Raw genomic sequence first — 17538 nt, 5'->3', positions numbered from 1 at the left:
TCGGCCCATTCTCCTCTGACCTCTAGCATCAACAAGGCATTTTTGCCCACAGGACTGCCGCATACTGGATGTTTTACCCTTTTCACACCATTCTTTGTAAACCCTAGAAATGGTTGTGCGTGAAAATCCCAGTAACTGAGCAGATTGTGAAATACTCAGACCGGCCCGTCTGGCACCAACAACCATGCCACGCTAAAAATTGCTTAAATCACCTTTCTTTCCCATTCTGACATTCAGTTTGGAGTTCAGAAGATTGTCTTGACCAGGACCACACCCCTAAATGCATTGAAGCAACTGCCATGTGATTGGTTGATTAGATAATTGCATTAATGAGAAACTGAACAGGTGTTCCTAATAATCCTTTAGGTGAGTGTAAGTGTTCACTGAACAGTTACCCGGACATTAACCGGAGGGCGTTTGCATGACTAGATTAATCAGCTATATGAATATGAATAATATAGCCTATAAACTAACATTACTTAGCCTATAGTTTTACTTTAAGCTAGGCTATGAAGGAATACAGTGGCGCACAGAAGCCGTTGCCATGGTTACTATCTATTGACTGCCTTCCGTTTACTCGCGGAGCGCTTGTCTCGCTGTCTGTTCACATGAGAAGCGCATAGCGACCCCGTGGGGCCAGGCAACTATGCAGGCGGAGTGTCGCTTCCCCTGTGTGAAAAGGCCATTTGATGGTGGATGAGAATATAAGGCATATTATTGAAATGCATCAACATGTTGTTCGGTTATCTCAGTCAGTAAGGTGCAATACTGGTAACCCAAGGGTTGAGTGTTTGATCCCACCATGGGACATTTTTTTTCTCCCTTCAACAAATGGATTCTGCAGCAAATGTTTCTCAGATCATGGCATGTGCTGCACTGTTTTTGTTTAGGTGTTTGATCCGCATCCATCGACCTATGGACGCTTTTTGATATACCCCAGTATCTCCAGGCAGAGGACATTGAGGAGAATCACGTTTTCTAACAGCTCTTTCAGAGGTGTGTCAAGCAGGCTAAAGACTCTTAATGTCGTTCAGAATTTTCCAAAGTAAAAGCTCAGTTCAACTCCAAATACAGAGATGCAGTAAACAAGCTTCTTGCGATTTTATTTTGTCGTCAAAAACACTAAAGAGGAAGTGATTATGTGAGTAACTGTTTGCTGTCATGACTGAGATCTATTTCAGCATTGCTTTCAAAGTATTTATTTATTTATATTTTTTGCTGCTATCAAAGCACCATAATCTGGCAGCGGGCCAGATATTATTGTTGGCGGCAGTTTTGGCGAGGATACATAATCACAGCGAGAATGAATGTGTTTCCCTTGTCAGTGTTTGTATAAACTTTATCTACTATGTGGTTTATAATGGACTGTGGTGCAGAAACTGTGACAATGTTTTAAAGAAGCAAATTGCAAATTGAAAAACAGTTTAACCTGCAAAACGTTCTGACTGGCAAGGAAAACGTTATAACTTGCAATCAAAGAGGACATATTAACAATAAAACTTTTTGTGACACAAAAAAAGGCCTGTTTTTAATTACAAACTTGATTTTTGATTGCTGTGTGATAAATATGCTCTGGCAACACAGCTCCCAGTATCACAGAGAAACACAAATAGTTCTACCATTTTGAGGTGGCGATTTATTGGGGAGCCTATAATCTCTTGTCTGAACAAAAAGAGCTTTTCAGCACAGAGGAAAAAGGGGAAGGGCAGCTCCAAACGCTCCACGCCACCGATGATATTCGTGATGTTAAATTTATTATTACTTAACTATTATAATGTAAATTGCTATTTACAACTGACACTTACATTAATGGCCCTGCACACCTACGGGATGATGAGGAGTTTGTAGATGATGTCGATGAACATCTTCCTCACTCCCATTAGCTTTGTTTCACCTACCAGGGGGGGACAGATTACACCTTCATCCTTCTTACTGGTGCAATGACTCTGGTGACCTCACGTATAGCTGTATAGCTCTTCAGCCTGAGTGCAGGGTGTAGTCAGCCAAGATAAGTGAAATGACCTGGCATTGGTGACTTGGTGTGCATGGCTCTTAAAAAGAGTCCAAGAGAAAGCTAATATGAGGTCCTTTTTTCCCCTAGTTTGACAGTGTTTATGCGGAACCAGGAAATAGATGTTGCAGCTGGAGACACATGCATGGTCATCTTAATTCATAAGCGAGGTGACAAAGAATTCATCTGGCCGGTTTTAAGACAGAAGCCATCGGACAACAACATTTCAGGAATTTTAGGTGGGTAAAAAGGCTGGATTTGCTTGTGTGGTTTAATATCAGGTCAACGATATATTCACTCAGTCTTTGTGCCCAAATATGGTGCTTGACAGAGAAATAATTCATTAAAAGACACAAATATGTTGTACTGTGTCTCACGGAGTGTCTGTTTTTCAGTGCCACTGCTTTATTGTTTATTCTCTGCAGCTAGCAGTTTATGAGATGCAGCACACTCCCTCAACAAAACTTAAGATCAAAGACCAGGAGACTGATGTTACCAGGTACATTTTCTTCTGTATTATTAGTTGGCATAAAAAAGAGAGCTGTTTGGGAGTAATAAAAGTATTATTACTTTGATACATGCAGATATATTACCATATATGTCTTTCTTTTGTAGATCTAATGCTGTCGACTACAGTATTGTCTTTCCCGTGACACTGGACTGCTGGCTCATGTCTGCCTGGATTATTTCATTGTTGTACAACTTTAACTGGGAAACATGTTGAATCACTTGCAAATATGACAAGCTTAGATCTCTTTAATGCTTGCAATGAAAGTTTGGTGTATGGTTGCTTTTGCCTGCTGTATCATATGTTTTTCTGGTCATTTCCTGGCCTCGTCAGATTAGTACTTTTTCACAAAAGCTGTACTTACGTGAAGACAGAAATAATAAATTCATCAACAGATTAGTCATGTACTTGTGTCAATATGAAGCCAATTTGTCTCTGTGTACCTCTTTGTCATTTGTGTTTGCATAAAAACACAAAAGCATGGTTCTGGTGTTGCCTCCCTAACTTCATGGCCAGGGTGGCAGTAGGTCCTTCGATCTGACTGTGATAAAGAATAGAAGAGACACACACGTTGAGCTGGTGTTAACTTCACGGCAAGAAGATTTATTCTGCTTCTCCAAACATACTTCAAGTACAAACATTTCAGTGGTAACATATAGTATTCGGTGTAGTCCCGTACTCAAGGCTATTTTACAGCACTGAGCTAGTAACAGTTTCTTCATATATTTATTTACTTCATAAAACTAATAACTCTAATAAGGCTACTTCAAACACATTCACTTCATATATATACATATATATTTTCCTGTTCCAAACCATCACTTTCCCTGTCCAAGAAAAATAATAAATGCGTAGGCCTAAAAAGGCCTGTCACATCATGGACTGGTTCATACAGTTTGGCTAAAGTAAAAACAAAATTACACTCCTTACATGAGTAATGTAAGAACTCAGTTGAGTTAGCATTTTACCAAGAGTAAGCAATTAAATGACCATTAATGATAATTGTTAACACTTTCCTCCTTTTAAAGTGTGAATATTTAATTCAAGTTGGTAAATTCCTGCCACCCAGAACAAATTCATATCAATTCACAATATTTTCTGCGACCCAAATAAATGAATTCAGTGTTTACAGGTCACACAACTCTCACTTTATATCTTACACTCACTTTTAATTTCCTTAAAACACAAGCTTTCCAAAAGCTGTATAAAAGTGTGGCCATATACCTCATATACACAATATAACCTCAGGCAGACACAATTTACCTCAGAGTTCAACTATTAAAATTATATTCAACCATTTTAAGGCACTGTGTCTCTTATCATGCTTTACAACAAACTACATCACAATAAGTCAATTGTAAGTCAAAGTTATTTGGCAATAAACCATTAAACACATGTCCTTATGGCAAAATACAATAAGCAGGAGAAAACTTCTTGTATGCAAAACAACTTCATGAAATAAGTGCTTAAAGACTTTAGTGCTTTAGTGAGTTTACATGGGTTTCTGTTGGGTTTCTAACTCCACCTGACACAGGTCCACCAGTTACATACAGCGTTCTCGGTCAGTTTACACAGAATTCTGTAGCTACACTTTCTGTGAACTGACCAGTGTAAAATGATAAAATAAACTACATGTTTGACTCTTAAACCCTACCATGTACACTCAAATTATAGCATATTTACTGACCTGTGATAAATATATAGAGATAGAGGTGCTCCGATCAGGATTTTTTGGGCCGATCACTGATTGCTGAAAGCAGTATCGGCCGATACCGATTACCGATCACTGGAGCCTTTTATTTATCATGTTGCATTATACAGTGTACTGTATATTTATTTAATTGGTCCTAAAAACAATGTATTAAGTGTTAAAGTTAACAGATGATAAAGTATCATGAAATGACAACTGTTTATTTTATTGCCAGGAAACATGGGCAACAAATTCCGCTCAATCTGTGTTAGAGACTTAAACCGTAGCAGCCTTTGCCTGGTTACTGTGAACATCTTATAGCTTAACAAATATAGCTTTACTGTGGAATAGACTACAAAAATAGAACAAACAGCATCTTTCATTTACTACAACCATAAACACTGCAATAAAAAAGAAGGCTGTAGCAAAAATATTTAGGTGATAAAGGAGCACAGGCATCATCAGAATCAGAAGGAGCTTAATTGCCAAATACTGTTTTACACATACGAGGAATTTGCTGTGGTGATAAGGTGCTACACATAGTCAACATAAATAAATGTGGAAATATATAAATATGGAATTGAAGAACAACGTTGCAGATATATACATAGTCTGTGCCGTGCAGAAGTAACGTAACGGAAGAGAATATTGTGTACATATAAATATATAAACTGACAACATAAAAATATACAACAACAAAGATAAACAATCAACAACAAATATGTGCGACGTGCCAGGTCTGAGCCCGACACGAGATGAAACGGTATTTACATGTGAAGAGACATTTGTATCGTTTGCAAGGGGGGAGTGTCAGTGGGGGACCCGGGCCTTGTTGATGAGGCTAGTTGCAGACGGGAAGAAACTGTTTTTGTGACGAGAGGTTTTGGTCCTGATGGACCGCAGCCTCCTGCCAGAGGGGAGAGTTTGAAGCAGTTTGTGTCTGGGGTGGGAGGAGTCAGCTGCAATCTTTCCTTCTCGCTTCAGAGTCCTCGAGGCGTACAGGTCCAGAAGAGAAGGAAGATTGCAGCCAATCAGCTTCTCTGCAGAGCGAATGATGCGCTGCAGTCTGCCCTTGTCCCTGGCAGTGGCAGCAGCGTACCAGATGGTGATGGAGGAGGTGAGGATGGACTCAATGATGGCGGTGTAGAAGTGCACCATCATTGTCTTTGGCAGGCTGAACTTCTCCAGCTGCCGCAGGAAGTACATCCTCTGCTGGGCCTTCTTGGTGAGGGAGGTAATGTTCAGCTCCCACTTGAGGTCCTGGGAGATGATGGTGCCCAGGAAGCGGAAGGAGTCTACATTGGTGACTGGGGAGTCACACAGGATGATGGGGGTGGGTGGGGCTGTGCTTTCTGAAGTCCACGACCATCTCCACTGTCTTCTGAGCGTTGAGCTCCAGACTGTTCTGGCTGCACCAGGTCACCAGATGGTCGATCTCCCACCTGTAGGCGGACTCGTCCCCACATGAGATGAGCCCAGTGAGGGTGGTGTCGTCCGCAAACTTCAGGAGCTTGACAGACTGGTGACTGGAGGTGCAGCTGTTGGTGTACAGGGAGAAGAGCAGGGGGGGAAAGAACGCAGCCTTGAGGGGAACTGGTGCTGATGGTCCTGGAGTCAGAGACATGTTTTCCCAGCTTCACGTGCTGCTTCCTGTCCGTCAGGAAGTCTGTGATCCACCTGCAGGTGGAGTTCAGCTGGAAGAGCTTGTCCTGCAGCAGGGTCGGGATGATGGTCTTAAAAGCAGAGCTGAAATCCACAAACAGGACCCTGGCGTAGGTTCCTGGGGAGTCCAGGTGCTGGAGGTGCAGTGTAGTGAAGGGCCATGTTTACTGCATCAACTACAGACCTGTTGGCTCTGTAGGCGAACTGCAGGGGGTCCAGGAGTGGGTCTGTGATGGATTTTAGGTGGGACAACACAAGGCGTTCAAAGGACTTCATAACCACAGAGGTCAGGGCGACGGGTCTGAAGTCGTTTAGTCCTGTGGTCCTTGGTTGCTTGGGGACAGGGATGATGGTGGAGGCTTTGAAGCAGGCTGGCACATGGCATGTTTCCAGTGAGGTGTTAAAAATGTCTGTGAACACCGGAGACAGAGTCCGGCCCAGCTGCTTTGTGGGGTTTCTGCCTCCTGAAAAGACCGTTGACTTCCCTCTCTGTGATGGAGAGAGGAGGGGAGGGGTTGGAGCTGGCCAGCTCTGAGGAGGGAGGGGAAGATGTGGTGGACTGAGGCTGAAGCTGAGCGGAGGAGTCACGGGGGATGGTGTCCGATTGACTCTCAAAGCGGCAGTAGAACTGGTTCAGCTCATTTGCCAGGCGAGAATCGTTTATGGAGTGGAGGACTTTGGGTTTATAGTTTGTGATCTGTCTGAACCCCCTCCAGACAGAAGTGGTGTCGTTTGCAGAGAACTGGTTCTTTAGTCTCTCTGCGTACAGTCGTTTAGCTTCTCGCACCTCCTTGCTAAACCTGTACTGTAACCTGTAACGCCCTGCACCCGGCCCTGTCACCACTCCTAAATGCCTCCTCGTTTTTCAACCTTAGCTGTCTGAGTTTAGCTGTGAACCAGGGTTTGTCATTGTTATAACTCACCGTGTTGGAATGCAGCTGTTCTCACAGAATCTGATGCGGGACGTCACAGCCTCTGTAAACTCATCCAGATTGTTGGTAGCCTTCTTGAAAACATCCCAGTCAGTGCAGTCCAAACATGCCTGGGTCCTCAACAGCTTCACTAGTCCACTTCCTTGATGTCCTCACTACAGGTTTACAGAGCTTTAGTTTTTGCCTGTAAGCAGGGATCAGATGGACCATCACGTGATCAGTGTCCCAGTGGAGCGCATGTGATGGCGTGATAGGCACTGCTAACTGTGGTGTAGCAGTGATCCAAAGTGTTCCCCTCTCTGGTTGGACACTTTATAAACTGTCTGTATTTGGGGAGTTCTTGGCTGAGATTTCCCCTGTTAAAGTCACCGAGAACAATAACAAGGGAGTCCGGGTTTGTCTGCTCCACACAGAGCATCCGGTCGGCCAGCATGCTCTGTGTGTCCTGAATGTTGGCGTGCGGCGAGATATAAACACTGACCAGAGTGAATGAAGCAAACTCATGTGGGGAGTAAAACGGTTTACAGTTTATGATAAGAAATTCCAGATCAGGAGAACAGTGCTGCTGAATCACAGTCACGTCAGTACACCAGTCATTGTTAATATAAAAACAGACACCTCCACCTTTTTTTTTGGCTGAGAGCTCTGTGTCGCGGTCTGCTCTGTACAGTTGGAAGCCAGCCAGCTGCAGCGCGGAGTACGGTATCAGCTCACACAGCCAATGTCTCCGTGAAGCACAGAACAGAAGATGAATAAAAGTCTCAGTTTTTCCCCACCAGAAGCTGAAGTTCGTCCAGTTTGTTGCACAGTGAGCGCACGTTGGAGAGAAATATTGCCAGTAGCGGTGTGTGAGTCCCTGCCGGTGAAGATGCACAAGTGACCCGGCGCTTCACAGCGCGAACAACAGCGAGCGAGCCCTTCACAAAAATCTCCAATAATTCCACTGATGACACAACAAAAGTGGGAATTAAATCCGCTAGAGTTGTTCCCCTGATGTTCATGAGCTCCTCCCTGGTGAAAGAGCACCGGGAATCACAGCCGAAAACTGACTTAACACACAAAAACTAAACAAAACAAAGCGCCCCGAACACCGAGCCAGCTATACTCTGCGCCATCTTGGAGTCGATGATAAACTCTGAAGTAGCTGCTTTTTGTTCTGGAAAGCTCAGGCAGGTTCTGTGGGCTTTAGGAGAGAGAGAGAGAGAGAGGATTGGAGAGAGGAGCAGAGAGAGGGAGAAGGGCTACAGAGAGGAGTCAAAACTACCTTCAGTGAGATTTGAAAATAAGGAAAATTTAAATAAATATAAATAGGCTACAATGTAAATTCCATATTATTCAGGCAATTGTTAATATTACATAGGCTACTATATTCATTATAATTTCATATTGTTTGCCATTAGGCTATAGGCCTTATATCATTTCAGTGGATTGTTTTCATTTTATATCCTTGTGTAAGAAGAACAGTCTACATATTTTACATGCTGCCACTGACTTTACCAGAGGGAGAGTAGCAAACACTTTAAATATGGCCAGAAGGTTTTTATTTGATTTCATAAAAGGTTAAAAATACGGGAGATTTACGTGGAAACATTTAACGGGTGGATACCGGGCGAGAAGGGAAAAATACGGGAGAATCTCGGGGAAAACGGGAGGGTTGACATGAGAGGAGTAGTGAGAGGAGTGGGGTAATGTGAGGCTACATCCACACTGCTACGTTTTTAAAACAGTTTTATAACAAAAACTATCTTCTCCGGCAACAGCAGCGTTTTAGCTGCGTATCAGAGTTGATCTCTGTCTATAATAGAACGACTGAAAACACACATCTAGTGGCCGTTCAGGTAGCTACACTGGGCATCTCTCAGCATGCGTGTGCCAGTGTAAACATGAAGCAGATGGTCTACTCCGCAGTAGCAGATGATTTAGTGAAAGAAGAAAGTAATACAGACCAAGAACCACACCAGGATTTTTTCTTTTTTTTTGCATTGACCGACAACGAAGTGGAACTGTTACTGAAAGTAACACGGGAGTACGAGAGACGGCGGCGGAAAACAGACTGGGACACAGTACTTATATTTTAATAAAAATACCAAAACTAAAACTCAAAAAACTGTCGTGTTTTTGCTTTGCATGACTGATAAGACCGACTCATAAAGCTAAATGTGAGTGTGTGTCATCGTATTATAAAGTCCTCTGTTTTGTCCATCGGGTCAGCAGCGTTTTCAAACAAACATCTTCTGATTCACCGTTTTAGTCTGGACGGGAGGTTTTTGTAACGAAAACAGAGAGAGAGGCAGTCACCTGATTGAGTGGCACCGCTCTTTGCATCAGGAAACTCACACTGAAGGATCAGTCTCTCTGCCTGATGCGCTGTGTCTAATTGTAAATGATTATGTGGGCACGTTAATCCCTTCTTGTTTGAGAAGGACTTTGGTGCTAGCTAGTTTTGAAAACCGCTCAGACAGTGTACTGAAATATTTTAGCTGCCGTTGAAAATTTGTCTGGCGAGTATTGCATCATCTGATCGGCTTTTCCTATCAGCCTTTTTAGCGACCACCGATCAAACTAGTTAAAGCCATTATCGGCCGATTATGATCGGTGACCGATTGATCGGAGCTCCCTTAGAGACGCGAGGAGCTGGCAGAGGATTAATTCTGCCTCTGCAGCCTGGAATCTACCCTATACCACCCAAGTGTAATACGCCCTCTAGTGGCATAGGTGTGTGGTGACTCAAAATGTAGAAGAAGTATGTGAGTGATGAAATCAATTAAAATAAACAAAAAAAAACATCTCTCTGATTTCTAAAGGTTATCAACCCACTACACTGGCAAAGTGAGACTCTGTATGTCAACAGTAAAGCTCACATAAGCAGTTGAATTTCTGATAAGTTTCTGCTTTCTTAACCTGTCATGTCAACAATTAGCTATGTGTGTTTTTCCTGGCAGCATCAAAGGGGAAAAGAGGTGTGTTTTTGTGTGTGGGTGGGTTTTTGTCATGTCAGTGAGAGTTTAAAGAGGAGAGAGAGAAAAAAGAGTTTGCCAATACTTTCCTTGTTGGATTGAGTGTAAAAGACAGTTTCAGCTGCCTGGGTTGCAGTCTGGTGAGAGAAATCATGGAGAGGGCTTTGGTGCAAATCGCCCTCTTTGGGCTGCTGCTGACTTTGGTTACCACACTACCAAACAAGGTAAGGTCACAAAACCTTAGGAGCAGAGCACCTCACTGTGAGGACACTCAATCAACTTAATATATTGATATCTTGGCACTGATTAATTAACAGATATTTGAAAGATTTTTTGTTTGTTGTTGTTTGTCAGTTGCAACAGAGTGAACATCAAAAACGTTCTACCTTCAGTCTTGCTTCATATTGTTCATAAGAATGCACTGTATGTGTGTGAACTCTGATTATTCTTGTTTGGGAACAAAGTCACATTAAAATGATCCATTTAACTTAAAGGCTAAATTCATAAAAAGTCAACAATGCAAGGTCCTCTTAAGTTTCAAAATCATTGTTATGTGTATTACTGATGGTGTGGGGGCCATAAATTTGTTTTCCTTTTGGGGACAAAAAGCTGGTCCCTGTGTCAATCAATAAATTAAAGGTTTAAGACTTGGTAAATATTGGAGTGAACAAATCATTTCCATGTAAAATCACTGGATATAAAAAAAACGGGAATGGGGTGTTTCTGAAGTTAGACCAATGAGATTTCACTGATGCACTGATTTTCACCACCATCTGATCTTTGGTCAGCCAGTCGTCAGCCAGTGGGATCAAAAAAGTCATTTCTTTGTCATTGTGAAATGTGTCTCCTGTATTTGCTCAGGACGACTGGGACATCTACAGCTTTCATGTCAACTCCACAGTGACCAGTCGTTATGCCACCACTGTCATCACAAGCCGTGTGGCCAATCGTATGGACGAGTCAAAGGAAATAGAATTCCACGTCCGGATTCCCAAGAACGCCTTCATCAGTAAATTCAAAATGTGTGTGAAGCAAAAATTATCTGTTAATATTTACAGGAATTTGCACAGAAAGAATTACACAATAAAGAATCAGGAAACTAAATCACAGGTCACTCCGGAGTATGTCAAAAACTTTTCTTTGGTCTTTTTCAGGCTTATAGATGGCCAGGAGTACGATGGGGTTGTGAAAGCTAAGGAGCAAGCTCAGCAGCAGTACACTGAGGCTGTGTCCCGTGGCCAAAGCGCTGGACTTGTCAGGTACATGGATCATATTTTTACAGGTGTTTATTACAGGTGTTTTTTAGGTGTTGTATTTAAGTCTTGTGGGTCCTTTAGCATATGTCTTGCAAAATACTGGCTACTTCACCTGGCACATATTCAGGTCTCTAAATGGAGTTATGTAAACTGAGGTTCAGGAACAGGACCACGCCTCTCTCACTTATTCTACCACTTGTGCTTCATTCAATTCCTCCAATCAACCACCCGTGCTTCACTCATTCCATCCACCTGTTCTTCTCAAATCCAGTCACATGCACTCACGTATATAAGCTGTCTAAAGTGCTATTTATACTTCTGCGTCAAATCGACGGCGTAGGTGACAGCGTAGGCTACGGGACTACGCAGAGGATACGCTGTCGCCTGACGTGCACCTCCTCCGAAATGTAACTACACGTCGAGTCGACACGGACCGTAAGCTCTGTGATTGGTTGACTGAGTAACCTCGCAATGCCTCCGAGCCGACCGGAAGTACCCCGCACTTTAAAGTAACATTTACTAGCGACCAAAACGACGGCTGTAACACAGTGAATCAATATATTTGACCGTCGCAACCCGAGCAAAATGACTCGTTTCGCTATCAGAATGTGATCTATTCGGTCGGTAACATTTGAAACGCTACACCAGCCGCACGTTTACAATTTTAATTGTCCCATTTACGTTAGCGGAGCGCTTAACCGTAAGTTAGCCTGCTCGGCCGGCAAAGGTCAACACAATGGATGCTGTAGCGCTACCGCCGACTAGCGTTTGGGGGTGTAATTGCAGAATGATGGACACACCTACGCACAAGTATAAATGCAAGACCCTGCGCAGGAGTATAAATGGGCCTTAAAGATTTCCTTTCCACCAAAAGGTTTTCCAGTTTTTTGTTTGTTTGTTTTTTTCGCCACCACTTTATTTGCATTTTCAATAAACAAACAGGCATCATTGTAACATTGCATAGACCTACCATATAACTACAACTAAGCAGCATACAACCAGAAGTAAATAAGCAAAAATAAATAAATGCGCAAAATAAATAGCTACAAATACATAAATCAATAAACATAAAATAAAATAACATAAATTAAGGGTATTTACTGAAAGTCAAAGTAACTCAGAGAATCTTAAGTCACTATTCTTTTCCAGCATTTTCAATGACAGAAAAAGAATCTTCAAATCATTAATGAATGCATTAAAACTTGGTGTAGCTTTTAAAGATCTACGCTTATGAATTTAAATTTTGCTATGATGAAGATATTATTACACAAGAACTCAATGTCTTTGTTTTCCATAAAACAACCAAACTTCACCTTATGGTAATCAAACACAGGTATTACATTCTTTGTACCTAACCAATCAAATATTCTGTCCCACAACAATTTAACGACATTACAGCTGTAGAAAAGATGCTCCTGAGATTCAATATCAGTCTGACAAAATGTACAAACATTACAATCTAAATTAAATGTTACTCTTAAGAATTCATTACATGGATAAATATCATTAATTGTTTTGAAATAAACCTCTTTCCTTTTAGGAAACAATGGAAATGATAAAAATCTAGTTCGAACTCTTGAAAGTCTTTCAAACAAAACCTTTCTTTTCACAGGTAGAGGAAAACAGTCTATTGTCATCAATGACCTCAAAAATTTGTTATCACATTTACTATCTCAGAAATTACACTTATCCACAAAGAGATTAGCCGATGTAGGAATCACAGCAGAGTATTGTAACATTCCTTTTATCTGGTTTATCAAACCCTTAGGAATGGCATTGACTACTAAGAAATATTTTCTAATTGAGCAATCCAAATTAAATTTAGTTTTAAACTCATCATGACTTAACATATTCCCATATTCATCCATTAGATGTATTATAGCCCACACTCCTTTTTCCATCCAATCTATATAAAATAGTGTTTTCCTCTTGTGTAAGGTGTACCTGTTGTTCCACATTGTAGCCTTATGAGGGGAAAAATGATGCTTCTACATCATTTTCCAATACAGTAATACCTGCATATGATAATCTGATAATTTAAATGGCAACTTTGATGGGTCAAAATCACATTTTAACAGAAAATTAATTCCTCCTACCCTTTGAAAATGATAAGCTGGAAAACTAAACCATAAAAAGTGTTCCTGTTTTATAAACATTTGCAATCAAATGCTGCTTATTATTCCAAATAAAATTATAATGCATTTAGTTTATTTTCTTAATACATCTGTCTGGAACTGCTAAAGAGTATGCAGGGTAAACTAGTCTCGAAATCGCTTCCATCTTCGTTAACAAAAATCTTCCTAGCTATTTAAGATTCTTTGATTTTTTTGCAAAACATCTTGAATGTGACTGTTTCCCCTGTCACTATGGCCTTTACTGATAGTTGCTCCCAAGTACTTAACCTCCTATTTTACTGGGATGTTATGAATAAAAGGTTGTGCACAGTCGTGAATAGTCAAAATCTCACACTTATTTAAATTTAAGTACAACCCTGAAGCTTCAGAAAAAATAGATACAGCTTTTAAGGCATTAGGTATTTGATCAGAATCTTTCAAAAAGTGTACTGTGTCATCTGCCAATTGTGTTATTATCAAGGGATTACCCATAACATCCAATGGTTTTATAGTTTTATCATTTTTAATATACACTGCTAACAGTTCAGCTGCTAAAATAAAAATAAGAGGACTAACTGGGTCTCCTTGTCGTATTCCCCTTTCAACACTGAATCTCCTTGTAGTTCCTGTAGGAAGAAAGACTGCACTTGTTATACCCTTGTACAACATAGAAATAACCTCAATAAATTTTTTCCCAAACCCAAAATATTGTAGTGTCTGTAAAATAAAGGGGTGTTCCAATCTGTCAAAAGCTTAAAAAAAATCCAAAAATTAAGATAATACTGTCATCCTCCACCAAGTATGCAATAGTCCAACAGATCTAAAAAAAGCCGGGTGTTGTTATGTATTAAGCGATTCTGAAGAAAACCTGACCTGTGTTTCACTGACAATTGTATCCATACCACTTTTAAGCCCAGAAGTCATAGCATGAGTAAATATTTTATAATCAAAATTAAGTAAAGTAATCGGCCTTAAATTATCTATAATTGTTTTGTCTTTGTTTGTCTTTGGGATTAATGTTATTATACCTTGTTTCATTGTTGTTAGTAGCATATTACCATTTAAACATTCTTTCAGTGCTTCAAAGAGTAATTCATCAATCCAAAAAAACTTATAAAAGTTAGTTGTTAACCCATCCTGATCTGATGATTTTCCCCAGAGCCATTTTCTTTATAGCAGTATCAAGGTCCCCAATACTTAAGTCAGCGTCACATGTCCTTTTAAACTGGGTCAATTTGAGGGATGTATGGTTGTAATGTTTTAAACATTTTTTCTGGAAATATATAAATTGTGATAAAACCCACATACAGTATTTCATTAGCTATTTCTTTGGTTAGTATCGTTAACATTCAACATTGTGATTGTATTTCTCTTCTGTCTTGTTTTTTCCAGTCTACTAAAATAAGAGCAATTTTTTTCACCATCTTCTAGCCATCTTGCTCTGGATCTTATATATGCTCCTTTTGCTTTATTCAGATATAACTCATCTAATTTAGCTTGTAACCTAATTAGTTCTTCCTTATTTATATCACATAACCCATTGTTTTTACAACACTCATGTCATTTATCAGTTGTATTTCTAATTCTTTTTGCTTCTTTCTCATTCTTTTACAATAGTCAATTGAATATTCTCTTACTTTAAATTTGAAAAATTTCCCACTTCTTTGCATAAGAATCGATTTCCTCATTTGCCTTCACTGAAGATAATATTTTCCTTATCATATTACAATAATATTCATCATTTAGAAGATTTGTATTAAACTTATTAAACCAATATTTCTGTCTAAATGTTACATCTTTATCAGGCATCATTGTAACAGTAACAATACAATGATCAGTAGTAGGAGCTGCAGAGATGGTAGCCTGTGAAATATATTTTAAAATGTCCTGAGTAACCAACCAAAAGTCTATTCTTGACTTACAACTTCCATTAGGTCTTACCCATGAGTACTCTCTTAAATTTGGATTAATATGTCTCCAAGCATCAATTACGGAATTGTTGATTGATTGGTTGTTGTATTTGTGGTTTGTATATCTTGTAGGGAGTCTATCCAACCATTCATCGGGTACACAATTAAAATCACCCCCCACTAAAATATAATCAGTTGAGTACTTAACTTTAAATTTTCCAATAGTATCTGAGATTTGTTCCAGTAAAGTTTTGTTCCTAGAACCTCCATTATATACATAAACATTCAAAACAATGACTGGAGTTCCTTCCATATTCAAAATGGCAGCAATCCAGTGTCGCTCTGTATCTCCTTCAAACTCAATGACTTCTCCTGGGAAATTGTTCAAGAAATAGCCACACCAGCTAATCTGTTAGTTTCATGGCTAAACAAAATTATGTCTCCCCATTGGTTAACCCAAAATGTAGAGTCCTCTTCAGTGGAATGAGTCTCTTCTAAGAAGACACACTGTGCTTGTTCTTTGCAAAATAAAAATATGGCTTTTCTCTTGGTGTTGTCCTTGAGTCCCCTGGTATTTAACGAAATAAAAGAAACCTTAGAGCCTATCATAACTAGAACAAATAATTAGAACAAGTTAACAGTCACCCCCCTCCCTGAGGGTGCTCAAATCTGTGTAGCCTAAAGAAACGAAAATATTATATTGGTCCCTCGAGACCAAACATTTTGTCTCATTCAGTCACTTCAAGAATTTACAGCATATACTCTCCTTGTCCATTTTTACCTTTTATGGGAATATTTGAACATTTTCTATGAAGCCGAAGGGCCCACGAAAGAAAGCCCTCTTCTTCTGATCTCTTGCTTCTCTTGTTAAATCTTCTGCAAACCGAATGCCAACCTGTTTGCCCACATCACAGTCTTTAGAAAGCTTCCAGATGTCATTTCTGCACTCTCTCTTAACAAACTGGATGATGACTTGCCTTGAGCGGTTCAGTTCTTTCTTACCGACGGGTTGAACGCTGTCCACCATGTCTTCCACGTTCCACGGCACTCCGGGGGCAATTTTGGACAGCAGAGAGATCACCGCTGGCATGACGTTTCCATTTTCCTTTTCTCTCAAGCCTTTAACACGTAAATGCCACCTCCTCTTGTATCTCTCTTGTTCTTTGCACCTCTCTGTCAGCCCCTTCATCTCCTCCCAGAGTGTGCCCACTTGCTGTTGTAGCTCCACCGTTTTTACCTGGTACTCTGTCACCTCCTCTCGTAACCCGGCAACCAAGCTACAGTTCTCCTCCACCTTTCTGGAAAGTTCTTCCATTCTTTTTTCTTGGATATCAAATCTATCTGCCAATTTATTTACAGCTTCTAGTATTTTCTTACTCATACCAACGTCTTCAGCCGGGTCTTTGATTTCCCCTGGTTTGGTCTTTTTCAAGAGTTGTAGCTTTTCCGGGGGATGCTGGCGGTGCGTTACATTTGTTCACGTTGAAAGCACCATCACAATAGCGAATAACTATGATCCTGAGAGAAATGCACATTTTTACTCTTTTAAGAGTGCTTATTCACTGTTTTAAACATCAAATGAGACTAATTCCCGCTTTTGAGGGACCGTTGGAAGAGCTCAGGAAAGAGCTCTCCCCTGTCGTCCGATGTTTCTAATTTGTTTTCCCCCTTCCACGTCTCAGCAGGCTGCACTCCCTACCCTTGCACGCACATCCCCTCATCCTGACATCCTTTTCCTCTTCACTCGCCATTCTTCCCGAACAGGCGGCTCATTCTCTTTCTCGTGTAGCTACTGCCACTGGTGTTGCTGTCCATTCAGCATATTCTCCATTCGTCCATTCTACATACACAGCTAGCTAAGGCGCTACGCCACATGGACCAACCCAATTCCCTCCTTTTCTTTCCCTGCCATCCAACCCCTCCCTTCCTCCATCCCTTCCCCCTTCCTTTCCCCATTCCCCATGTTTTCTGTTTCCACAGCTAATCCAGGCTCCCTCATACCGCCCACCTTACCTTTCACACTAGCATCCGCTAACCACCCATTTTACCCTCCATCGGCCAGGCGCCTCTCACCGGTCTCGCCTTCACTCAGGCAGTTGATTCTATCAGGCGCTGTCATTGACCTCGCTCTCTTTTTCTGCCTCCACAGGTCCTGCCTCCTGAGGGAGCTCTCTTCACTGCTAGGTTCTGCTCAGCTTGTACAGCTTCTTCTCGCTCCAGAGAACTTACAGCCGTCGAGTTTGCATTTTCCCTCTGTCGTGACACAATTGTTCAGTTTTCCCCCATCGTAGGGCGGACGACTATCTTTCAATCATCTCGGCACTGGGTTCTTTCCATATCACGTCCATCTTGCTTCCCAGGCTGCATGCGGCCTTCCACCTCCAGCAATTAATCAGGGCACTTGGGGCACCCAGGGCCGTAGTGCCAACTCCGGATCCGTGTATAGGCATTCTCCACGTGCCCCCCCCCCCCCCCCCCCCCCCCCCCCCCCCCCCCCC

The 17538-nt window shown here is 41.2% G+C and overlaps 1 protein-coding gene and 1 long non-coding RNA gene across 4 annotated transcripts in view; both read left to right on the top strand.

The window, feature by feature from the left end:
• Positions 1-892: 892 nt before the first annotated feature.
• LOC123987455 lies at positions 893-2878 on the top strand. The gene is made up of 4 exons (XR_006829135.1): positions 893-996; positions 2102-2250; positions 2437-2510; positions 2627-2878. It is a non-coding gene; the product is annotated as an uncharacterized LOC123987455 (long non-coding RNA).
• Positions 2879-9872: 6994 nt separating this feature from the next.
• Positions 9873-17538, top strand: part of LOC123987453 (inter-alpha-trypsin inhibitor heavy chain H3-like) — a 24149-nt gene continuing 16483 nt past the window's right edge. For 2 of the 3 annotated variants that reach the window (XM_046076391.1, XM_046076389.1), the window contains exons 1-3: positions 9873-9984; positions 10622-10782; positions 10915-11019. In XM_046076391.1, the coding sequence (XP_045932347.1) occupies positions 9913-9984; positions 10622-10782; positions 10915-11019 (338 nt within the window). In that variant the 5' untranslated portion in view covers positions 9873-9912. The remainder of the gene's footprint in view (positions 9985-10621; positions 10783-10914; positions 11020-17538) is intronic. The other variant, XM_046076392.1, reaches the window with a different exon arrangement.

The sequence above is a fragment of the Micropterus dolomieu genome, linkage group LG18 (genome assembly GCF_021292245.1).
Source record: "Micropterus dolomieu isolate WLL.071019.BEF.003 ecotype Adirondacks linkage group LG18, ASM2129224v1, whole genome shotgun sequence".
NCBI lineage: Eukaryota > Metazoa > Chordata > Actinopteri > Centrarchiformes > Centrarchidae > Micropterus > Micropterus dolomieu.
Note: the sequence above shows the minus strand (reverse complement) of the source record. Positions and strands in the feature narration are given on the sequence as shown.